At 43.6% G+C, this 26921-nt stretch overlaps 1 protein-coding gene across 1 annotated transcript in view; it reads right to left on the reverse strand.

Moving 5' to 3' along the window:
* Positions 1-22507, reverse strand: part of LOC126270294 (beta-1,3-glucan-binding protein-like) — a 273194-nt gene extending 250687 nt beyond the window's left edge. The window contains exon 1 of the mRNA XM_049974060.1: positions 22164-22507. Coding sequence (XP_049830017.1) covers positions 22164-22342 — 179 coding nt within the window. The 5' untranslated portion in view covers positions 22343-22507. The remainder of the gene's footprint in view (positions 1-22163) is intronic.
* Between the last annotated feature and the right edge of the window lie 4414 nt (positions 22508-26921).

Raw genomic sequence — 26921 nt, forward strand, 5'->3', positions numbered from 1 at the left:
ACAGCTGTCATAACGAACAGCCAACTTCTGGATTCCATTACCACAAAAATTAGCCGCCTGAATTGCAAGTCACTGCTGAACTGCCGTCTTGACTTCAGTGTTGTTGTGGCACTGACAGCCTAAATGAAGAAACTTGTGAAAATCCATTAGATAAAGACGAAATCGCAAACCATCTATTTCCTTTCATTGTTGTGTCAGCTATCTGCAAATAGTCTTCTGTGATGACGGAAAGGTCTCCCATTTGATACTTCATTACCGACATTACTATGGCCATCTTTAAATGTTATACCCATCTTTCTAACTATTCCATCGCTCTCACTATTTTCTCCATAAATGACCTACTTTCAACATCGACAGGTTTCACATCTTTTGCAGGCAATAAACAAATTGCTGCCCGTATTTCAGTCTCGGCTGGGTTTTATAAAGTTGGCATGTAAGTTCGTAGCGTTTTTGTTTTTCATGTTGGTATTCCGGTTGCTATGGCTATATCTTCCGACTTTCATTTTTTATTTGCAATTCACTGTTGCTGTTTGAGTTGACATACTGTCATTTTATCATCTGGAGGTAGGAAGTGGAGGTGTGGGTGCCAAAAAATAGAATGCCAAACGGAGAAATCGGTAGATTTCCGACATGTTCTTCCGTTTCACTTCAATAGAGGGGTGACAGCAGCAGAGACAGCCACAAACTTTTGCACCGTATATGCGGATAATGCCATCGGACACAGCACAGGAAGAAAATGGTTTTCTCGTTTCAAGGAGGATCGTTTTGATATGACTGACTCTCCAAGTTCAGGAAAATCTTAGAGGGTTTGATGAAGATAGTTTAAACTCATCATTCCACACTGATCCACGTCATTGTACTCGAGAACTATGATCATTCCACCATCGTACGACATTTGAATGCAATGTGGAAGATTCGGAAATAAGGTTGCATGCTCATCATCAATTGGCTCGTGAAACAACACTGACCGGTCCCACCCTGCATTGTTACCGGTGATGAGAAATTATGTCTTTCTATAACATAAGGAAAAGAAGGGAATGGTTAGCCCAAACAAAGCAGCAACTCCCCTCAGAAAGACTTGCGTGCATCCATAAAAGATAATGTTGTGCATTTGGTGGATTAGTGGCGATGTGGTGCACTGTGAATTGCTTCCCGAGGTGTAATCATCACTACTGACATTTACAATCAACAAATGAGACGCCTTGCAGACACAATTCAAAAACAAAGATCAGAAAGACTGAGTGAAGTGACGCTACTCCACGATAACGCCGCCCGCATTCTGCTATACTGACAGAAAGCACTATACAGGAGATGGGTAGGGAAGTCATTCTGCATCCACCTTATTCATCTGAACATTGCCTTGCGTGCTCAGATTTTCACCTTTCCCGCTCTCTATCGAACACCCTTGAAGGATCTTCCCTTTCGGATGAAAATCCACTCCGAAAATGACTCGACGAGTTCTTCGCCTCAAAACCACGTGATTTCTACAGTAGCAGAATCGAGAAGACACCCCTGCACTGGCAGACTGTTGTAAATTATGAAAGATAATATATTACTGACGATTAAAATCTCTATTATGTGTGTCTGTTGTTTTTCATAAACTTATGTCCGCCCCCGGTAGCTCAGTGATGCCGGCACGGTAACTCAGCGTCTTCGGTCAGAGGGTTAGCTGCCCTCTGTAATAAAAAAACTGAGTTAGTGGATCAACGACGAACTGAAACGGGTGTCTTGCGGCGCCCGCCACGAGCAGATGCAACGACCAAAAACGAACAAGATGAGATTAAATAAAAAAAGTGGTCAGCGCGACAGAATGTCAGTCCTCAGGGCCCGCGCTCGATATACGACTGGGCCGGAGATTTTTCTCCGCTCAGCGACTGGGTGTTGTGTTGTCCTCGCCATCATCATTTCATCCCCACCGACGCGCAAGTCGCCGAAGTGGCGTCGAATCGAAAGACTTGCACCCGGCGAATGGTCTACCCGATGGGTGGCCCTAGTCACACGACATCACATTTATTAAACTTACGGGAAAAATCGCAAATTTATGCACCAACACAATAACTATAAATTTTAAAAAAACGCACCTCTCGCGTTAATTGCAGCGGAAAGTTTTTGATACAATAGCTTTCACTTCTGGCTATGCTTAAAAGCGTGTTCGTAACAAAATCAAACATTTATTTTCGGTTATTCACTGTCTGTCGCAGGAAAATGCAGGTAGAGAACGCTGGAACGCTGCTGACATCTTGAACTAGTTTGAGCTCGTTTTACGTGGGCGTCTTTCTAGTCAAAATCGACTACTTGTGGTGGGTGCGCGTCACGTGCGTGTGTGTAAATCAGCCGGCAGCCACGTCGCCAGAGTGTTAGTGACGTCAATGATCAATTAATTGCTGTGCCAAGTGTGGAGCTATAAAGTCAAAAGTATGCTGCAGAATGCGCGTCGACAGAAACAAGGGGTTGTGAAGTGCCTGCCCACATCGGAAGTTAACCTTTCACGGCGAGCTCCACCAAGTTGCAGTAACGCATTATGTGCTTTTCTTTCTTCTTAGTCTTTGTTTTATCGTCTGCTTATATTCCTGACGCATTCCAGATGTTGCATCAGGATTTTATATTTTCCTACTACTGTTAGTCAAGCACCAAATGTCTCGAAGGAAAAATGTATTTAGGTTTTGCAGTATACGGACAAAGAAAAAGTCTACACTGTGCTTAAGTAAGCATGTAAGTAGATTGTTTCTTTAGGAAATTTGTTTTAATAGTGAAAGAGTAAGGTCTGTTCAACGGTAAAAATAGTTTTGTGTTCTTTGGCACGTAGAAGGAATACAAAGCACAAATAATACGGTAAAAAGGCGCTATTTACTGCCTCCTAAACATTATTTCACTTCTTGCTATGTACAGTATGTATTCTCTACAGCAAATAAATCTTGATTTTAAATTTTTGGAACGGCACTTTTCCTATTCTTTCAATTCTCAGCAGTGCGGAGAGCTTAACATACTGTCTTTATGAAAAACATCCTCTATAAATTTTACTTTGGTCATTAATAATTTTGTTATTGTATGTCAAATTTTCGTAACAAATAAATACTTCGTAACTTTACCTTTAGAGGCTGACTGCCAGTCTGCATAGCAGTTAGCTCTCACGACACATGCGATTGTGTCGTTGGTGTGCAAACAAAACCAACTACAAGAAATGTATTCGCAAATAAGTGGACAACCATCAGCTGTCTAATGTAATGACGACAGTGATAAACTGTGCCGGACCGAGACTCGCACCTACATTTCCTGCTTATCGCGAGGCTTCCGAGCATGCCCCACAGCCACATCCAAACTTCCAAATGTCATCAACATGCATGCATGTCCGAACGAACGTTGCATCATACTTCTGAACAACACAGAGACTGCAATATCGGATTTAATCTGCCGACAACGGCAAGCGACGTTCAATTAAGATGTTTCCACTGTGCGGAAATACACATATTAAACGTATGAGTGCATATCTTAGACATATAGTTGACGACATATGAAAATCTGACCGTGAAGTGTGTACGGATAGCCTACTGCTAAGACGACCGCTTGCGATAAGCAGGAAATGCAACTCGAGTCCAGGTCAGGCACAAATTTTCAATGTCGTCATTCCATCATACGGCTGATGGTTGTCCATATTCGCAATACGACCACATTCATACGTAAAACCGATCACTCCCGACTTGTGAGAGTTAGTACAGTAATAACACGTCTGGGACGCTGCAGTAGACTTGCCACCTGCAGACGACTGGAACAAGAAAGTGCGGACTCGGTATATATCTCTCGTCACGCAACTAAGATACTTTCAAGCTCGAAAGCTGACAGATCTTCGACGTGCATGGAATTACATGAAAACGGCAGTACTGTTTGTACTAGAAGGTGCCCTGGCAAAGTTCCGACACATGACGCGCTGATACGAACACCGCCCAGCGGCTCTCTCCCTCGCACGACTGCCTGCGCATTTGTGTGTGTGTGTGTGTGTGTGTGTGTGTGTGTGTGGGCGTGTGTGTGTGTGTGTGTATGTGTGTGTGTGTGTGTGTGTGTGTGTGTGTGTGTGTGTGTCCGCGAGACATATACAGAGCGTTTGATTGCTTCACTTGGGAACAGAAAAAGCATATGGTTTCTCATACTATAGGATCAGGCACCCCAGCTTGGTTACGGATAATGTCTCTTTATTGCCGAACAAGTATTCTCCGGAGACCTAAAATAGTTCGTCTGTAACGGTGTTAGGACTGCGACACTTAGACGCAGAGAATCTCACGCATGTGTAATCGATTATAGTTCGGGGATCGATCCGGGAGCTCGAAACTCATGGTCTCTTCACACCTCAGCAATCGTGAGGGAACAGGCACTGTTACTCATTAAGTGGATCCCAGGTCCTCAAGCACCAGGAAAAAGACCCATACGGGACAGTCGTGTATTTTCAATTATCACATCGAAAAAAATAGTTGCCTAATTATAAAGGGCTTTGAGCACTATGGGGCTTAACTTCTGAGGTCATCAGTCCCCTAGAACTTACAACTACTTAAACCTAATTAACCTAAGGACATCACATACATCCATGCCCGAGGCAGGATTCGAACCTGCGACCGTGGCGGTCGCGCGGTTCCTGACTGTAGCACCTAGAACCGCTCGGCCACCCCGGCCGGCTGCATAATTATTTTTTAGTTTGTTTGCACCTACATATCTGTAGTCATGGTTCATACCGAACTTCTCGCACTAGCATACCAAGTACGCCAGTAGAATAGCCGCAACGTAATTGTGCCGTCCATTAATAATTCGGATCATCGTGCGAACTGAATTTGAAAGAGAACTACAATGAAGCAACCGTGCTGAGTTAGAGGAAGTCGAAAGTAACAATGCACAATCAAATGACGCTACGTTTAGATGTCACAGACAGGTCCAGAGTGGCCAAACAATTGTAAATGACGAAGAACGAAGGGGAAGCCCATCTCTCTACTAAAAACAGGGATCACAAGAGAAGTCAAGGCCCTCCAGGTCGACGACCGCCGTATCACAATAGAACGAACATTGAAAAATTTAAAATTAGCTACGGATCAGTTTTCAACGTCTCGCTCAACAATTTAAAATATTTTAAACGTGGCATTGCTATTTTTAATCAAGATGAAGAAGTACTACATAATCTGTTGAAGGGGATTTACAGTCTAATGGGTACAGAATATGAATTGAGAGTGGACCGAAGAAACGCGAAACCAATTAGAGGTAGCAAAAATGAGAATAGCGAGAAACTTAACATAAAAAAGGTGATCACGCAGTTAAGGAGCTCTCTAATTTGGGTGCAAAATAATCCATTAGGACAAATCCCAGGACAACAGTAGTCCACTAGAATCAAATACAGTCCTTAATTTGAGGAAGAAATTTCAGAGTATGTACGTTTGGAGTATGTATGGTATTGTATGGTAGTGAGCCATGGACTGTGGGAAACCCGGAGGAGAAGAGTCTGAGATGTGGTGCAACAGAAGAATGTTGGAAAATTAGCTTCACTGATAAGGTAAGGGATGAGCAGGTTCTTCGCAGAATTGGCGCTGAAAGTATCATACGGTAAACACTGACGAGGAGAAAGCACTGCATAACAGTACATGTGTTAAGACATCAGGGAATAAGTTGGGTCGTACTAGAGGGTTAAAAGAAGTGGGGCTATTCGACTGCTAATATCCATTTAAGAAGTCCACCGAACCGAGCCAGCAGCAGAAATGTTGCATCTATGACAGGCGAACGTTCAGTCACCTTGTCAAGTGCTGGATGCATCACTGTCATCCTGAGACAAAAGTGCAAAGCATGCAGTATAAAAGTGTGCATTCACTATCGCCAAAAAGTAGGCGACCCAGCATCACCGGGCAAGGTAATGATGAGTCTTTCCTGCGACTGCCATGGTGTGGTGCTAAAAGCGTCACACCACTGAAATCTGCAGACGAGATTGCCAGAGGATGTCAAGAAGAAGCGGCAGAGTCTGTCCAATGGAGTGTTTTTGATGTGCGACAACGCCTCGGTTAATTCAGCACTGGACACAGTCATACATCCTGCGTCTTTGAGCTATAAGTTTTGCCTCAAAAAAAAAAAAATATATATTCTCCGCCTGAACAGGCCAGGAAGGCCCAACGGTGGTGATCGGCCTCCATGTCATTATCAGCCTACAGGTGTCACAGGATGCGGTTCTGGAGGGGCTTGTGGTCAACACACCGCTCCACCCTTGAGAAAATGTGCTTATTGAAATAAGAACACCATCACAAACTTTCTTAGCCGCAGTTTGGTTTTTATTTCGACGTGATAATTCAAACTTTACTACTACGTTCCTTATACCTCAGTTATGCCAGAGCCCACAGAACGCCGTCGGGCACTTACGGCAGACTGATGATCCTGGTGCCAAGTTTGTTGCACGAAGTCGACCTTTCCTATACGGCTGCTGAATGTTTTCTCCTCCATGGATTCCTCTTCTCCGTAACGTTTACGTACCGAGATTCCGTCGCGTACCGCGAAGATGCTTGAACGCACATGCGTGACTTTTGTATGTCACCGAGCAGTTCCGAGTTGGTAACAGAAATTGCCTTATAGCGCTGCCATCAATTTCTCTTCATTATAACAATGTAATCCTCTTAGATATATTCAGCGTCGTGACATGTGATGTTTTACCAGCTAAGTGGCCCAAGATAAACAGGGTGAAGGTCCTAACTTTTTCATGTCAAAAATCGTTTGAATCGATAAAGATATCTGTAATCCCTTTTGACCTAGACAAATAGTAACCAACGCATTTTTGCAGCTTCACTGATCACCGAGATACAGGCATCAATTTATAACAAAATTGGAACTACCGTATTTTTGCACCGCAATAGCAGATCTGTTTGAGACAAAAATCAGTAATATAACTTTTTCTTAAGTCTGACAATACATTATAGGGAAAAATATACACTGAATATCTACGGATCTTTGTGCTGTTGTCGCTGTCGTTTGAATGCTGCACCACCCGAAAGTTTACTCCACTCCCTACTCTCCATCAAGATTGGCGTAAATATCGTTTGTCGCTTGCCGTGGCGGCCCTGCTTTCCTTGGTGAGCAGCACGGTCTTCCGAGAACAGCACAAAATTTCTCATAATTAATGCACTTTTCCTCCGTTATTTATAGTCAGAGTTAAAAAACAGATTTACATCACTGAATTTTGTCTCACACAGATCTGGCCTTCTTGAGCCAAAACGATATGCTCATAGTTCTATATTCATAAAAATGTTGATGTCTGTGTCCCTGTGATCACTTAAGCTGCTAAAATTTTGATGTCTTTGTTTGATGATCCACTGGTCACTATTCGTCTCGGTGAAAAGATATTACATTTAGGTTTAACTACTTAAAAGTTATTTAATGTGAATTTATAAGGAGCGATCAAAAAGTTACCGTTTAGGCCGTTGCTGAAGCCTATATGGAACGTAGCACGATACCGACATACAAGCAAGGGATCAGTGTGGCGTTTGTGCCTTTCCAGCAAGGGCACAGCAAGTGCGGAAATGTGAACAATAGATACGCTGTTACCAATTGCGTCCAAACAGGAAAAAATTGCTGTTATTCTTTTCTTTTCTGCTGAAAGACAAAAACCGGTAGACATCCATCGGACAATGAAGCATGCCTATGGGGCGGCATGTCTTACGAAAGCCACCGTTCTAGAACAGTACGCGAAGTTCCGTGCTGCTGGCGGTTCGACACAAGATGGCTGTCGATCTAGGAGGCCAACTTCACTCGTAACAGGTAAGTGGGAGACACTCGAACACCCTCCCTATAGTCCTGATCTCTCCCCGGTTATTAATACGCCCTCGTTACCGTAAAAATAAAAAAAAATTAAAAACTTTATGGGACGACGATTTCCGTCGGACGAGAATGTGCACCAGGCAGTTACAGACTTCTTCACGCAGCAGGACATGATGTTTTACTAAGCGGGTATCTTCAACATGGTACTTTCATGAGAAGATTTCCACAAGCTCACTGGGATTTTACCTGATTGACACATCGATTCTGCATTATATGGCCTTCGAATGGAAATTCTGTGATTGTCTCTTATAAAAAGAATATAAAGAAACACTGAAAGGTATCACCTACCTCAGGACTAATTCTAGGTCTATAATCGTTCAGCACAAGTTATCAAATATCTGTTCAGTACTCTTTTCGTAACAAATAAAATTAGCTGTATAGTCACATTCGCTTTAGATCGGGCAGTAATAAATTTAATTTTGCTAACTGAATTATGAAAATCCTTTTGCTAGAGTGAGTATTAATTTTGCTATCGACAAAAGACATAACCACGCAGTACAAATACAATACAACTAATATTTTCAAACATGGCTGAATTAATCACAGGCAGTTTCATTTTGCTATAGCCTTGTTCACAGTAATAAGAGTCAAATAAAATTGGTATATATGGCAGAGAGTATTCGAGAGATGTTATCGTCCGCGAAGTACACGCTGTGTCGATAATATGTGGCTGACCTCCAAGCAGGGCGCCCACCTGTCGTGGAGCAGTTCGAGCACACCTCATGCACACAGTCGCAGAGGACTGAGGTTGGAGGACAGAAATGAGGTGCTGGACACAAATGAATTGACTCGACTGGTAACGACGACTGACAGAAAATGTGGTGGCAGAAGTACTTAAACTGCATTTGTTATTGTTGTCCTTCTTCTTCATCTTGTTCTTGCTCTTGTTCTTGTGCCTCCGTCCGCACAGAGTCTTCATGGTTATTAACGGTTTTTGTGTGGCTAATTTAAGGGATAGCCGGATGGCCCTTCCTCTCGCCACTCTCTTACCCCTGGGACGAAATATGTGCACACGAACAATCTGCGGGCAGTGTTAGTCGCGTGAAAGTGAGATAAAGTTTTCCAAATGTTTGGGAATCGCTGAAATGAGATGGGAGTCGGGTATCAAGCCGGTATTCACATAGTGGGATGTGAGAAACCGCCGAAAATCCACATGCAGGCTAACCGGCACACCGACCCTCGTCGTTAATACGCCAGGCAGATTTGATGCGGGGTAGGCGCACCTACATGTTCCAGAAACTGCGCTTTAACATGCACAGCCATCCGGGCGAGAACCTAAATTGCATTTCTTGCTTGTTAATAAGACAAACAAATGTTTAATTTCACTTGAGGAAGCTTATTTACCTCGTTCTGTCTTTTAATGATAACAAGCTTTACAAACTTTGAACTATTTGTTGTATCGGGACTCTAGCCGAGAACATTCCGTGTCGCAGGCAGTCTTCTGAGCTATCCAGGCACGAGTAGAGACCCACACCCACAACTTCATTTCTGCTAGCAGCTCTCGCCTATTTTCCAAACTTCACTGAAAATCTCCTGCATACCTCGTTGGACTTGCACTCCTAGGAACAAAGGATATTCCGAGAAAAATGGCTAATCCACAGACTGGAGGTTGCCTCCGAAATTATTCTTTCACTCTGTAACGCGAAATTCATGGCGGATAAAATACTGTGTGCCACGCCATTCTGGAAACAACCGCCAGGTTTGTTTGTTCGCAACATCTTTTCCAACAGTGCTAGTATAGAAAGGTATGTAGGGTAGCTTTCGCAAGGCGTGGAAAGTAGGACAGATGTTCTGACAAAACTTAACCTAAGGGGTTCTGAAGTTTGGATAACTGTTTCTGGGGTCGTGTACCGTCGTGGAGTGAAAGATTTATTCATTTTTACCAAGCTAGAAAAGCAACTGAAGCAGAAAAATTGTGAGTTTTTGTAACCTTCGTTAACACAGCCACAGATCATACTACTCCTACTGTAGTTCAAGTTAACTATTTTTTTAATTATAACGTTCACGTGGCTTTCTTCGCATTCCTGTTGTTTTGAGCATAGAACTGAATGTAGCCTATCGCCCGGATGAAGGCTTCCTGCAGAAGTTTACGAAGAACTAAGAGCAACAGCGATTTCAGCAGACGCTTCTGCGGCAGTTACACAACGGAACGTCTACCGTTATGGGAATTATCTCACTCTACGGCAACTACAGAGCTCTACAGTATCTATAGCCCACATAAATTCACGGAAAATATCCCCTTCACTTAAAGGGAAGGGCGTAAGGGGAAGATCCCAGACTGTAAAGTTCTGACTTTGTCGCTGTGTAAGTAGAATAAAGAGAACACGGCCAGAAGAATGACTTCTCTGCCAAGGCAGCGTCGATAAATGGCTTAGTCACCTGTTTGTTGGATGTGTTAGAAAGATGAAAAGATAGGCTAATTCAGTGCATGGAATGTAGAACTTAGACACATTAAGACTGTGTTGGAATGGGGCCTAAGGAGAAAAGTATTGTTGGAAGCACCTCGGTAGAATTCTTTAATACTGAATTTCAAAGCCGCCACCTTTTTTGAACAAGATGTAGTGTGGAAAGGACGCATCTAGATCGCATTAGAGTAGGGCCAATAAAGAAACAAATCGTGTTATGTTGAAAGTATTTACGGTTTTTTCAATCGAATTTCAACATTATTTTCGTTTTCTAATGCTGTCGTTCTTTCTACGTTTTCAGTTTAATTAGTATATTGCATTGCAAGAAATTCTGCAACCAGTCAAGTTTTTCTAATGGTAACATTACTAGTTTCGTTGTTACATAGTTTTACACCTATATATGCTCTGTACAATCCATAGCGCACATGTAACTGTAAAACTATGCAATCACAAAAACATTGTTATATCTTATGAGGCAGTTGGAAACTAGTGAATAACAAATACTTTGTCACATTTTAGGACGCAAATGAAAAACTTGCAAGGTAGTCAACGCTGTCATCTGACGAACGGCTGAGGCCCGAAACTAGTAATGCCACAACAAAATCATTTCAAAAAACTTGCCTGATTGCAGTATTACCTACAATGTAATAAACAAGAGCTGCGGTGTTCTCTACCCGAAATCGATAAAGTAACCAGTTAATGTATGTTTGTTTCGACTCTCAATAAACGTGTTTGAACGAAAACATATTTTCTTAATTTATCGCTCCTCAAATTATTTGCTATGCACCCAACGTTCTTAGTTGGTCCAGTACAGGCGGTCACATGCCACATGTCTCTGCTAGACAATGACCTTTTGTGAGGTTGAAACTACTCGCAGAGGATTCAAATATACCGGTTTGAACTATAGCTGGTATGTTTCAGCTCTATTTTCCTGGTAGACTAAAACTTTGTGCCGGATCAGGACTCGAACCCGTAACTTCAGCTTTCGCGGGCAATGTTCTTACCGACTGAGCTATCCGCTCCCGGCTCATTAGCCACGGTCCGCCATCACAGCTTCCCTTCTGACGGAGCCCCCCTCCCACATTCCTAACTACCAGAAGTTCTGCGCATTTTGCGGGACTAGAACTCGGGGATCGAATCTCCCAAGAAGTTTTAAAACAGCCCACACACCACGAGGAGCGTGACATTCATCTTATGATGCCTTTACCAGATGGTAAACCACAGCACCGACTGAAAACAACCTAAAAGGACTTTTCACGTTGTCTCGCAAATCGTTCATGTAGCTTCCCACATTATCCCCAAAGCTTATTAGTAAATATGTATGAGTGACTTTAGCATATTTCTTCTATATTAATTTTTTTTTCTCTGCAGTGTATCTGCGACGTTTTGGAAGGCGCGTTCCTGCCATCTTCGCGGATACGCTGCAGAGTGACGCGACAAGGCACACAACATTTTATTGCACTGACACTCCGCGAGTACCCTTGTTGTCTACTATGTCATCAGGTAAATATTATCTGTAACAAGCATGTCATGTTCTTGAACTATCTGAGATTGTTAATACTTTTTTTTCTTCGAGAAACGGACACTGGGAACTACCAACAAGAAACCTAATATTTGAATCCCGTGAGTGAATGATACGTTTGTTTTGTGGAAGCAAGGCAGAGAGAAACTACGTCGTTTTCACAAGCATCTCAAGCACCTACGATTTAGTTTAACATGGAGGACGAGGCAGGCGGAAGATTAAATTTTGTTGGTGTGCTAGTTTCCAAGAAAGGAGATGGTAGCTTAGGCCACACAGTTTATCAAACGCACTCACACCATTACCTATGCTAAGATTCGAACCACCACCCATAACAAACACATTGGCGGATACAGCAACTAACATCTGCGAACCAGAGCTGCCTGACATGGAATTGGAACGCATCACCTATTCTTTCGTCAGGAATGCTTTTCATACGCTGAGGTAAAAATGGCATTAAGACCGTCGAGCAAAAATCATAGCGACGACAAGCGCCTGTGAAATAGAAATTTTTCCTGCCTATCATTAAGGACGTTGCTGACCTCATAGGAAAAATCTTGGGAAAACGCTGTATTGCTTTAACCTACAAAACCATTCGGAAGATAAGGGATAGTCTACGATTGGCCAAGGATGGTCATAAACCGTTGGGAAAATCAGAAATTTATAGTATTCCTTGTAGCTCAGGGGAGATATACGGTACAACTACAAAAAGAACAGGTAAAAAAACGACTGAAAGCGCACCAGGGCAATTGTAGGAAAGGAGGGGAGGAGACTGACAGACAAGCTGTTGGGGAATGTGCTTTGCAGTCACGAGACCTCCACATTCATTTTGACAGGACCCAAGTACTGGCAGTCACAGGTGGACTCCATAAAAGGCTATACAGAGAGGCCACGGAGACTGTAGAACACCCCAGGAGTTTCAATAGAAGGAGAGAGGGCGTGCAATTTGAATATCATTTGCAGACCGGTGCCGAAGAATATGTGTACCAGTCTTCCACCAGTCTTCTATAGCAAAAACTCGCGACGGCAATCGACAACAGCCAATTACGCTCGGGTATTCAAAGCATGTGACGTCACCCCACTGTGCGGGAGCAGCCGTAAACGTAATTTTGCTGCAGTCAGTAGCGAGCCTGGCTGTGAAAGAAGCTATGATCCCCCTCGAAAATGTCCTCCTCCTATGGGGACGAAACGTTGGGCTTAAATGTGAAATCCATTCGACTACGGCATAATAGCCCGAAACATCTTATTAACTGTGACGTTCCGGCAGCGAAAGTTTACATCTGATAATTACATTTTACAGTGTTCTGCTTATGTTTTGCCACGTATCTTACGCTGTCCTGTTTGCATTTGCAGCACGTCTGTTGTGTGACACTCACGCGATTGCGTGATTCATAAAAAAAAAGGACGTAAGTGCGGCAGACGAAACATCCTGCTTGTACTAGCAGCAGCTGCAGCCGCGGCGCAGACTAAAGGCGTCCTTGGAGTCCCAAGGTGGTTCACGGACCTGCGGCCGCCCAAGCTCCAGCAAGGCGCCGTCACAGCCACCGCCATTCCAGGGGACCCTCTAGCCCAGCGGTCGTCAGACTTTTCTGCTCAAGGGCCAGTACGGACGTTGTTGGGCGGTACCTCCGGCCGCATGGATACCGCTCTCATTATTAACTGGTAGTCAATATAAATTAGTATGTTATGAGTCCTCAGTACATTAGCTATAGCAAGGGCACAGAAAATTGGCAACGGAGCCTCCCCCCCCCCCCCCCTCTGCCCTGATGTGCAGGTAAAAATATATTGTAGAAGAAAATATGTTAAAGTCACTCATAAGTATTTACTAACAAGCGCTGGCGGCAATTTAGGGAATCTATGAGGGTTGAAAGAAAAGTATTTCCTCCACCTCCGTTAATAGGGTTTGGATGGGAATATTTTAATAAATCAAACGCATAAATAATCCTTAGAATGTGATCTTTAATTACCAATTTCACTTTTCCACATAATCACCGACCAATTGGATACATTTCTGCCAACTATGAACATGTTTTTTGAAGCCGTCACGGAAGAAGTCGACACTCCGTTTCCGCAACCACAGTCTCACAGTCATCTCAAAGTCTTCCTTCATCAGAAGCATAGTGATGTCCCCGCAGATGGTCTTTCATTATCGGGGACAGATGGAAGTCAGACAGTGCTAAATCTGGACTGTATGAGCGATGCCGTACGGTGATGAGATACAGACTCTGAAGTTCTGCTGTGGTGGCATTTGAAGTGTGTGGTTTGCCATAGTCATGCTGCAGGAAAACATTTCCCTTTTCCTTTCGGACCCTTGTTAGTCGTCGTTTCAGAGTTCGCAGCGCTGTCATGTAACGCTCTGAATTATTTGTTGTTCCATGATCAAAGAAATCGACATGGATAACACCATCTGCGAACCAGAACATTGTAGCCATGATTTTTCCAGCTGACGCCTGCGTCTTGAATTTCTTTTCTGGGGCGAGTCTTTGTGTCGATATTCCGTAGACTGACGTTTCGTCTCCGGGTCGTAATGGTGTACCCATGTTTCATCTCGTCACAACAGAATGTAGAAAGGTGTCAGCTTCATTCTCATAACGCGAGAGTTCCTGGCAAATTTCAGGTCTGTGCGCTTTCATTTCAGCAGTCAGCATCCGGGGTACCAACCATATACAGATCTTCCCATAGCCAAGCAAAGCAATAATATGACCCATTTATTGAGAAACGCCGATTGTGCTTGCAATTTCTTTCTGACTGATACGACGATCGTCTTGAATCAATCTGTCAACATTTTTCTTGTGAAACTCGGCAGTTGCTGTCACAGGACGTCCAACTCTTTGTTTGTAACGTAGGTCAGATGTTCCCGCCTCAACATCTTTAAACTTACTTTTCTAACGACGCACAGTACTCACATCAACACAATCACCATAAACTGCTTTCATGCTCTGATGAATCTCCTTTGGGGTGACACCTTCTGTTGTCAAGAATTCAATGACTGCACGTTGCTTAAATCGCATTGACACACCGTCTGCGCAGGGTTCCATACTTTACAATATAACAACACAACCGTTCAGTGAAAGGCTTCCCACCAACTGGAGCTGTAGAGAGGAGGCTACGGAACAAGCCAGTATCTGCCGCATACATATGTTGCTAACTGTTTAAGAGTTGCGAAGGTGGAGGCATTACTTCAGTCCACCCTCGTATATAAGCGATTTGAAAGACAATGTGCATAGACCTCTGAGAGTACTTCCAGTCGAAGCTAGTAAAGTGATCAGAAGTTGAATAAAAATTAGGAAATAATTTAGACAAGATAAGCATGGTGCGAAAAGTGGCAACTGACCCTGAAAAATAAAAAGTGTGAGCTCCTCCATATGAACACTTAAAATAATCTGTTAAATTTTGGTTTCACTATGAATGATACAAATTTAAAGATAGAGATTCGATCAAATGCCTAGGGATGACAATTACTTACAACTTAAGCTGGAGCCATCACGTAGATAATTTTGTGGGGAAGGGGAACCAAACACTGCGTTTTATTGGCAGAACACTTAGGAGATGCAATAGAACTACAAAAGTGACTGCTTATACTACGCTTGTCCGTCCTCTTCTGAGTATTACTGTGCGGTATGTGATCCGCAGCAGGTGGGACTGACGGAGGACATCGAAAAAGTTCAAGAAGGCCAGCTCGTTTTGTATTATCGTGGAATAGAAGAGAGTGTCGCGGATTTGATACGCGATCTGGGGAAAAAATCAAATGGCTCTGAGCACTATGGGACTTAACTTCTAAGGTCATCAGTCCCCTAGAACTTAGAACTACTTAAACCTAACTAACCTAAGGACATCACACACATCCATGCCCGAGGCAGGATTCGAACCTGCGACCGTTGCGGTAGCGCGGTTCCAGACTGTAGCGCATAGAACCGCTCGGCCACAGCGGCCGGCCGAGATCTGGAGTGGCAGTCATTAAGACAAAGGCGTTTTTCGTTGCAGTGTGATGTTTTCACAAAATTTCAGTCACTAACAATCTCTTCCGAAAGTGAAATACGAATTTTGTTGACTCCTACCTATAGACGCATAGGGAGAAGTAACAATCGTAGTAAAATAAGAGAAATCAGAGATCGGTCGGAAAGATTTAGATGTTCATTTATCCCATATGCTATTCAAGTCTGGAACGGTCGAGAAAGTGTCTAAACGTGGGTCTGTGAAAACTCTGCCAGGCACTTGGATATAAACTGCAGAGTATCAATGTAGATGCACATAGATGAAGGCTGTAAAACCCCACTCTCATCAAGCGTCCATTACTTTTTTATTGTTCCTGTCTAAAAACAAAACATAGGATATCGGTACTCTTACTAAACATAATGTCTGTTGTTAAAAGCACTTAGGCTTCCACTACGTCCGGAGGAAGAGCACTGCAACACAATCGAAAGGTAGGATATTTCAGAAGTTTAGGGTTTTATCTCCATCCTGAGAAACTTTACTGCAATATGGCTGAAATATAAGATACTTTTATTGTTTTAGAGCTTTATCTTTAGAGCTGCAAAAACACGACTGAAACGTTGAAAACGTTAGTATTTTAGCATTTTATCTACGCCTTGAGGATGGGTCCTGCAAATCGTCCGAAAGGTCGGAAAATTTTAATATTTTCAAATTTTATCTAGGCACTGAGGAAGACCGCAGCAACACGGCTGAAGTTTCGGGTATTTTACTGTATTGAAACGGTATACATTTCCTGGGAAAGATCGCAGCTACAAGGCTGAAACGTAGATATTATAAAATTTAATGATTTTCAGAATTTTGTAGGGTGACATGATAATACACTCAGAAGGCTTTTAATGATATTGCCAACGCCATTTGATTTTACTTTGTAGCTTTCTATTATCCTATATCGCTTATGCCTCCCTTATGGTACACGGAAAACGGCTAGTCTTGTTTTTGAGTTTAATAAATAACGTAATAACATTGCGCTAAAAGTCTCCAGTATTCGAAGAAACTGTTTACTGCCTGCTGGAATTAAGCGCTATTGCATCGGTTTCACCGTTCCATGGCGTGGCCAAAGCGAACTACGAAAGAAACGTATGAGAGCGCTGAAAGAGCTAATGCTCATGAAGGTAGTGCTGTTAATTGCTTTGTGCTTGGCGTGTCCTTCCGTGCTGAGCGCAGAAGAGACGTTTCTGCCTCATCAGCTGATCGCTGCGGCCGACCTTGTACTCTGGTCGCAGCCAGCCTTGGCCGCAGATCTACAAGAGCGCACACACCGACATCGGGAACCTGTTGATCAGCTGCGGCTGTCACCCTCCTACGTGCTACCGTGCGCACAGCTCCCAGCATTCGCGCGCCTCAAAGGGTTAGAATGCGATGACCCACAAAGCGCCTAAACTAAACGTGTAGCATAGCTTCAGGCGCAATACAGACCTAGTGTACATGCAAGGCATAATGGAAAAGCAACTACCTGTATTTTTCGTGACGTATTAGGTTCAAAAATGGTTCAAATGGTTGTGAGCACTATGCGACTTAACATCTGAGGTCATCAGTGGCCTAGAACTTAGAACTAAACCTAACTAATCTAAGGACATCACACACATCCATGCCCGAGGCAGGATTCGAACCTGCGACCGGAGCGGTCGCTCGGTTGCAGACTGTAGCGCCTAGAACCGCACGGCCATAGGTATTGGGATGCAACTGTTTTGCCACCTGGAACTGAGTCGTTAAGCTGTAAGAGGTTTCATCAAAATCAGTCCACGAAGTGGCAGTGGACGAACCGCTTATTACAGAGGTGGTTTTGCGTTCTGCAAAAAGACGAGAGCGAGAAGTGATTCAAGGGAAACGACTGTTAGTTATACGTTCCATACATCATCTGACCGGTTATTTTTTTTATCGAAATGTTGTGGCAAGAATAAGCTTACAGGATCTGTATGCAAGATTAGTTTAACATTAATGAACACATTATATTTCAGTCCTACTAGTGCAACTACACAGGCTACCAGTTTTTAAGTAAAGATTCCCCTATGGAACTGAAGTATGTGTCCAGAAGAAATGATTTTAAGTCACATTTAAATCTTGCTTTGTTACCGGACAGCCATTTTATGTTACTCGGCAAATGATCCAAAATTTTTTTTGATGCGTATTCAACTCTTTTTTGAGCCCTGACAGTTTTATTAATAGGTAATAAAGGTCACTGTGTCATTTTTCTTCTAGTGGTGTAAGTATGGGCATTTTTTGGGCATTTTTCAAATCTTGAGGACCATTAGAAGGCCTAACTTCTTCACAAGATGACACCGTGTGAACACCACATATTATTCTTATTGCTCTCTTTTGTGCTTTTGTATAATCAATGCTTTCTTTCTAGGTGATGAGAAAGTATAGATTGCACACGTTCCAGCGTCCGTTCCTTCGGCTGTTCCAGAGATTTTTGTATGCCACTTTTCGTGAAGCTATGCTGTTCTTTTAACATTCGATGGAGGGCAAGAACATGCCTGTAGTAAATTACTCTTCGGGCATTGCAATTTAATTTTTTTTTTTTTTACTTAAACATGTCACACCGTAACGACGCATTATGAGGTCGAAAAACAGTAGATCACTAATATGTTATAACAAACGTGAGCAGCCGTGGCCTTTTTTTTCAGACTGTGCATGTATCTAAGCAGAGTTTTTATGCAGGCTTCTGTCAAAATTAATGTGTAATTAAACGCGGGGAATTGATAGACAAATTACTGTGACCATCAAATGATGAGAGTGATCATGCCTCTGGTGGAGGATTATTTGCTCTTCATTAGCGTTTGAAATTAGATGGAGTGTCCTCGCAGAAAATTACGCTGATGGATCAATTATCAAATTTCTGAAGCTACACGAGACGTGAAACTGTCATCTGCTGCACAGAATAAACAGCAGTCGCGTTCCTAAGCTCTGGTAACAGTTTCTCTTCGGCTATTTCGCAAGTAGATAAAGCGGATAAAATTCATTTACTGCGTCTAAGAAACTCTGCCCTCACATCCCGTTCCTTCAAAAAAGTCGTTAAAGAACTAACGGACACACAACAATACCGCAATACCGGAGACTAAACACTTAAACGCAGTGAGTCTTCTATAAAATATCAGATAAAAAAACGAATACAAAACTGGAGAACGGATGTTTTAAAGTCCAATTAGTTTCATGGTTACTGATCAAAGCCAGATTATATTACGAGGTGTCTGTGCTTTTGGTCCAAATCGATACGTCGTTAGCGAGTTTCAAATAAATTTCTTTACCTGCATTCTTTTACTCTCTGGTGAACATAGCGCTGCGTTGGTTGTATAGGAGGAGAGAACCTGGCTTCCGCCTTTTGCATATACTGCACTACTAACTGCACCGTTCAGCTGCGACACACTCACAACTCGAATCTTCAGATGCTCATTGAATCCACCAGCTTTTCTCGAAAAAATGCCTAACTGGTGTACCACTGGCAGAGAAATTCAATGGTTCAAATTCGAATGCACATCCAGCAGACAATGTTAACTTGGACGTGTAATTAAATATCATGTAGTAAGAGTTCCAGAATCTCTAATTGTCCTGTTCCCCGAAAAACAGCCATCCAAACAACTTTCCAGCAAAAATAAGGTTTCAATAAGAGGAGCTATCAAAAAAAGTATTTTTTTTTATTTTTGGATTAGATTTTCGTTAAAAAGTAGTGCATACACCCCACAAACTTGACGTGGAACATGTATAAGTTTTGTGATCACGTATCGAAAAAGAGTCAAATCAGCAGGAAGTAGTGACTGCTAATGCTTCGTCATATCATACCGGACAGTATATTAACCATCAGTTGTAGATTCAGGGCGCTAAAATGCAGAGAAAATTTGTATAAATATACTATTTGAGCACTGAAAAGTGGGCGGAACATCGCTCTCAGGCTGTCTGGTAAGGGTTTTCATTGGACACAGAAATAATAAAATAAAAATGCTCTTTTCTTTGTTTTCAACATCGTCAGATAACTGACCATAGCAGACCTGTACTATCTATGGTTTCTCGCAGAATTCTGCCGTGTTTCCACTCGCTGCTTCACTACTTTGTGCACTACACTGTGTCACATCTCCTCAATTATGGACACTACCAAACAAAGAATAGAATAATAAATATTATCGAATATTCCGCCTTAAGCAAAATGGTTGCAGTTTCCACGCTTTCAGAATTCTCACAAACGCATCCGCAATTATGGCTGTTCCAGTGCTTACGAAATATAATTGTAGATGATGAACTGTACTGAAATTTCAGTTGCACTTCAGAAGACGGACACGAACGTGAACCTCAAATATGTTCTGTTACGTAAAATAAAAATACGGTGATGCAACATCACCGAAACATATATGGATGAAGAAAGAAAAACAACCGATTATGCTTTACTCAAAGCGGAATCTTCACAATATATTTATTGTCCAAGCAAACATGGATACTGGTAGTTTAATTCCTAAGTAAAAAGGACCCCTAAATAAAGACTAGAATATTGCGAAAATAGTCGGCATGGTAACTGAAATTCGCTGATGTTTCAAAACAAAATTCCAACTCAGTGCGCTGAACCGGTGCCACTTCGATTTAGCGAACTCAGCTTATCAGACCAGCAAGCCTGACGGCAATCGAAATAATAACACTCTTACCTGTTAAGTAAACGCACTAAACTCTTTCTAATCCGGCCGTCAATAGTCCGGCCTCTCAGTAATCCGGTTCACATCCAGCCTCTAGTCGCTCTAGCGGAAATGACGCGTACAATAGTGAATTCTCGTCTGCGACGATGTTTTTAGTTAATTATAATGTTATGTTGTGCTATACGCATTTGAAATTGTGGCTCTCTTTACGATTCAGTATCACGGCTACTAAAAGGAAACAAGCTATACTAGACCTCAAGAAGAAACTCGAAATTAGGCATAAGCACAACTGAGATTCTTAGCAGAAAGCCATAGGTGCTGAGTAAAATGTTGGGCGAGGAACTATTTATGACCAAACTTTAATAGACGAAGAGATAATGAAGAGCGTGCAGGGAATTTATAACGAAAGTGATTAAGAAGAGGACAGAGGAGGAGAAAAAACGAAGATATCTCACGCTGCTGATGCTGAAGCTACAGACATCTTCCTGGAGTACTTTATGCAACAATCAGAAACATGACGTACCTTTGTAATGAGTGTAAAGCCATTGTGCGATAAAGCACGCTGCTGCCGATTATCATCATTGCGACAGTTAAAAATTTGGGACGTGTTTTATAGTGAGTGTTGATACTGTTTATGTACAAACTCAAGGACTAAATCTTCTATGAAAATGAATGTATCTATTGATTTAACCCTCGAGCTGACGCGCTGTTTTTCGTAACGGGAGAGGGCGCGCGGCGTACTTTGTACACATGTAAAGAACAGCTGTCCTTCTGTCCTTATGTTACCAAGGTAAACATGTATGTGCAAAATGACAGTTTAATCTTAGTTTCATTCAACAACTATAGAATAAATGTATATTAAAAGAACTAAAGGACTGTTTAATGACAAAATAAAATGTCGTTACATCGCTCTGTTCCCGCGTAGAAGTATGACCCCACAGTAATGACCCAGCCTAAGCATTAACCAGTACATAACCTGAGCATGTCCATTCAGTGTCTTCTCTGTGTTTTAAGGATCGCCAACTGTGTTTTTTAACTTTCTGGTGACTTTTTTAACAGTCCTCCATGAACGTCTCCATGTCAGTCTATTTTTACCTCCATTTTCTCCCATTATTCTGTTTTCAGTTCCCCTTTTTTTTCGCCTTGTGTATGTAACATTTTATTCTTATTTTAAGTTTTCATGTCACTCGGCTGAAGAGCGGTGAACTGTGCCGGTGACAGCCCTCCCCTGCCCATATGGGGCAGGGGAATGAAATCACAATAAAGAAAAAAAAACTGTGCATTTGCGTCAGATCCCAGACATTCGCTTATTCGATTATAAATTCTCTCGTAGACAAGTGCCTATTTATAGGATTCTGCGGCTAGCTCGTAATCTGCGTCATTTTCTTGCATGGGAACAGCTTATCACTGTGTTAGCTGGAGCGATAATGAAGGAATAGGTATGGGCTCAGAATAGTAAAACAACAATGGAACGGAACTAGATGTTATTTGCGCCTGAACACTTTATACGTAGGCTTGCCCGCTCGAGAGTTACAGTATATCCTTACGTGTTCACACTAAATGTAAGACACTCTCAATAATCCGGCTCTTCTGCTAATATGTCACCCATTTGTGCAAGTAATGGCCGGATTAGCAACAGTCCAGTGTAATTTTTTCTTTCACAGCGATGATTTAGTTGAACAAGGACCTCGTAAAACTGACACAAACTGAATTTGTGGTGACATTCGTACACCTTAGGCCAGCAACGAGTACTCGTACTGCTACGCTATAAGACGAGCGCGGCGCGGCGCCGGGTCGCACCTGTTCTGACGGCTGTTGCGGTAGTACTGGAACTCGCTGTTGTAGCCGCGCGAGCCGGTCACCAGGTGGTCCCAGACGGCGGGGTCCAGCGTGTCGAACTCGTCGCGCCAGACGAGTACCTCGCGCGCGGCCGCCGCCGCCGCAGCCGCCACCGCCGCCGCCAGCAGGAGCCGCCACATGTCTGAGCGAGAGCGCGGGCTGCCAGCACGCTGCACCCCGCCCCCACCTATATACCGCCGCCAGCCGCCCGCCGCCCGCCGACCGCCGACCGCCTCACCAGCGCCACAGCTGCTGACGCCTCCCGGAAACAATGCCGCATCGCCGTCACCGCGCAACCCCCACAAACGGAAGGGAACATTCAGGACGCGCCAGCCGATAACCGCTACTCTACATCTACATCCATACTCCGCAAGCCACCTGACGGTGTGTGGCGGAGGGTACCTTGGGTACCTCTATCGGTTCTCCCTTCTATACCAGTCTCGTACTATTCATGGAAAGAAGGATTGTCGGTATGCTTCTGTGTGGGCTATAATCTCTCTTATTTTATCCTAGTGGTCTCTTCGCGAGATATACGTAAGAGGGAGTGATATACTGCTTGACCCTTCGGTAAAGGTATGTTCTCGAAACTTCAACAAAAGCTCGTACTGAGCTACCGAGCGTCTCTTCTACAGAGTCTTCCATTGGAGTTTTTTATCATCTCCGTAACGGTTTCGCGATTACTAAATGATCCTGTAACGTAGCGCGCTGCTCTCCGTTGGATCTTCTCTATCTCTTCTATCAACCCTACCTGGTACGGATCCCACACTGCTGAGCAGTAGTCCAGCAGTGGGCGAATAAGCGTACTGTAACCTACTTCCTTTGTGTTCGGATTGCATTTCCTTAGGATTCTTCCAATGAATCTCAGTCTGGTATCTGCTTGACCGATGGAATTAACTACTTCCAGTTGCTGACCTGCTATTTTGTAGCTAAATGTTAAGGGATCTATCTTTCTATGTATTCCCAGCACATTACACTTGTCTACATTGAGATTCAATTGCCATTCCCTGCAAATGGCTCTGAGCACTATGGGACTTAACTTCTGTGGTCATCAGTCCCCAAGAACTTACTACTTAAACCTAACTAACCTAAGGACATCACACACATCCATGCCCGAGGCAGGATTCGAACCTGCGACGGTAGCGGTCGCGCTTTTTCAGACTGTAGCGCCTAGAACCGCTCGGCCACTCCGGCCGGCCATTCCCTGCACCATGCGTTAATTCGCTGCAGATCTTCCTGCACTTCAGTACAATTTTCCATTGTTACAACCTCTCGATACACCACAGCATCATCTGCAAAAAGCCTCAGTGAACTTCCGATGTCATCCACAAGGTCATTTATGTATATTGTGAATAGCGACGGTCCTACGACACTCCCTGCGGTACACCTGAAATTCTTCTTACTTCGGAAGACTTCTCGCCGTTGAGAATGACACTGAGGTGACAGAAATCGATGCACAGTCACGTACACGTATACAGACGGCGGTAGTCTCGCGTTCAAAAGATGTGAACTGCACAGCATAACTGCACAGCATTGTCAGTGCTATCATAAGCCCCCGGGTCATTGCGTGAAAAAGTTTCCGACCTGATTATGGCCCCACGACGGGAAATAAAAGACTTTGAATGCGGACTGTCTAGCTGGCACTAGATGCACGGACCATTCCACTTCGGAAATCGTTAGAGACTTATTTCTAGATCCACAGTGCCAAGACTGTGCCAGGAATACCAGATTTCAGGAATTACCTCTCACCACGTACAACGCTCTGGCCGACGGCCTTCAATTAACCACCGAGGGCAGCTGCGTTTGCTTAGACTAGTCATTGCTAACAAAGAAGCCGCTTGTTAGCAACAGTATCAAAAATCTTCCGGGGAAATCTAAGAATGTGGAAACAACTTTAAGTTCCCTGTCGACAGCACTCGTTACTTCTTGCGACTAAAGAACCAGTTGTGAAACTTCCTGGCAGATTAAAACTGTGTGCCAGACGGAGACTCGAACTCGGGACCTTTGCCTTTCGCGGGTAACTGCTCTACCAACTGAGCTACCCAAGCACGACTCACGCCCCATCTTCACAGCTTTACTTCTGCCAGTACCTCGTCTCCTACCTGGCAAACTTTACAGAAGCTCTCCTGCGAACCTTACGGAACTAGCACTCCTGAAAGAAAGGAGACGAGGTAGTGGCAGAAGTAAAGCTGTGAGGAGGGGGCGTGAGTCGTGCCTGGGTAGCTCTGTTGGTAGAGCACTTGCCCGCGAAAGGCAAAGGTTCGGAGTTCGAGTCTCGGTCCGGCACACAGTTTTAATCTGCCAGGAACTTTCGAAATTAGGCATTAATGAGTAACGGCAGCAGACGTCCGGTCCGAATGCCTCTGCTAACAGCATGATATCGCCTGCGGTGCCTCTCCTTCGCTCGTGACAAAATAGGTTGGATCAAAGACGACTCGAAAACAGTGGCCTGGGAAGATGAGTGCCGATTTCAGTTGGTAAGAGCTGATGGTAGGGTCAGAGTGCGGCGCTCACCCCACGAAGCTATGGATCCGAGTTGCTATCGAGCACAGTTGAAGCTGGTGGTGGCTCCATAATGGTATGGGCTGTGTTTACATGGAATGAACTGAGTCCTCTGGTCTGTTCGGCTACTTGCAGACAATTTTCAGCCATTAATGGAGTTAATGTTTCCAAATAACGACGAAATTTTTAAGTATGACAGTGCACCATGTCATAATTGATTTGAAGAACATTCTGGAATTTTCGAGAGAATGATCTGACCAGGCAGATCGCCCGACGAGAATCCCATCGAACGTATATGGGACGTAGTCGAGCGGTCAGTTCGTACACAAAATTCTGAACCGGCAACACTTCCGCAATTACGGGTGGCTATAGGGGCAGTATAGCTCAGTATTTCTACGGGACTTCCAACGTCTTGTTGAGTCCACACCACGTCGAGGTGCTGCAAATGGAGGTCTGACACGGTATTAGGAGGTATCCCATGACTTTTGTCATCTCATTGTACATTCACATGCTACACAACTTGCCGAAAGCGAAAATCGATTTGTTCTTACTGCCTACGGCACAGCAATACTGACCAGGTGCCACTGTTTTAATGGGCACTAACTGTTTGGGAACTAATTACATTCTAAGACAAGAAACCAACGCACCATTAAGGAACTATCCGAATAGGACGAAAACCGATAGGTTAATGTACAGACAAACAAATGATTGCCGTATCAGAAAAATTGCATGATTTACTCAAGAGAAAGAGCTTCACAGATTCAACAAGTCAGTAACACGTCGGTCCAACTCTGGCCGTTAAGCAAGCTGTTACTCGGCTTTGCATTGATTGACAGAGATCTTGGATGTTCTCCTGAGGGATATCGTGCCAAATTCTGTCCATTTAGTACTTTAAATTGTCAAAATTCCGAGATGGTTGAAGGGCTCTCCCCATAATGCTCTAAAAGTCTTCAATGGGTGAGAGATCCGGCGACCGTCCTGGGCAAGATACGGTTTGGCATGCACGAAGACAAGCAGTAACAACCCTTGTCGTTTGCGGGCGGGCAATATCTTGCTGAACTGTAAGCCTAAGATGGCTTGCCATGAAGGGCAACAAAACGGGGCGCAGAATGTAGTCGCCGTACCCGTGTGCTGTAAGAGTGCCGCAGATGACCACCAAAAGCGTCCTTGTATGAAAAGAAATGACACTCCAGGCATTTACTCCTGGTTGCCGGGCTGTATGGTGGGTGACATTGAGGTTGGTATCCCAAAGCTGTCCGGGGCGTATCCAGCCACGTCTTCGGCCTGGAATCTCATTGACTGTAGCAGAATTATCTTCAGTAATGAGTCCTGCTTCGAAATGAGCCCCGATGTCCAGCGAAGACGTGTCTAGAGGACAGGAAATCACGAATCATGTTATCGAATTGAGACGATATACCGCAGGCACACAGTTTAATTAGAAGCCACTTGTTAGCAACATTATCAAAAATCGTCCGGAAATCTAGGAATGTGGAAACAACTCTAGGTCTCCTGTCGACAGCACTCGTTACTTCGTGCGAATAAAGAACCAATTGTGTTAGACAATAAAGATATTTTCGGAACCTGTACTGAGTACATGTCAACAGATCGTTTTCTTCCGTGTATTTCACACAGTTAAAAAGCTGATGTTGGTCTATAAGCCAGTGGATTCCTCATATTTCCTTTCTTTTGTACTTGCGTGACCCGTGTATCTTACCAGTCCAAAGGCACGGATTTTTCGTCTAGCGTGCGGTTAAAAATGATTGTTAAATATGGAGGTGTAGCATCACCTTACTCCGAAAGAAACCAAATTTGTATATAGTCTGGACCGGAATACTTGGCATTATTACGTGACTTTAGTTGCTAAGCAACACCGAGCGTATCTACACTACTGGCTATTAAATTGCTACACCATCAAGATGACCTGCTACAGACGCGAAATTTAACCGACCGGAAAAAGATTTTGTGATATACAAATGATTAGCTTTTCAGAGCATTCACACAAGGTTGGCGCCTGTGGTGACACCTACAACGTGCTGATATGAGGAAAGTTTCCAACCGATTTCTCATACACAAAAAGCAGTTGACCGGCGTTGCCTGGTGAAACATTGTTGTGATGCCTCCGTTTCCGACTTTGATAAGGGTCGGATTGTAGCCTATCGCGATTGCGGTTTACCGTATCGCGACATTGCTGCTCGCGTTGGTCGAGATCCAACGACTGTT

The sequence above is a fragment of the Schistocerca gregaria genome, chromosome 1 (genome assembly GCF_023897955.1).
Source record: "Schistocerca gregaria isolate iqSchGreg1 chromosome 1, iqSchGreg1.2, whole genome shotgun sequence".
Lineage (NCBI taxonomy): Eukaryota > Metazoa > Arthropoda > Insecta > Orthoptera > Acrididae > Schistocerca > Schistocerca gregaria.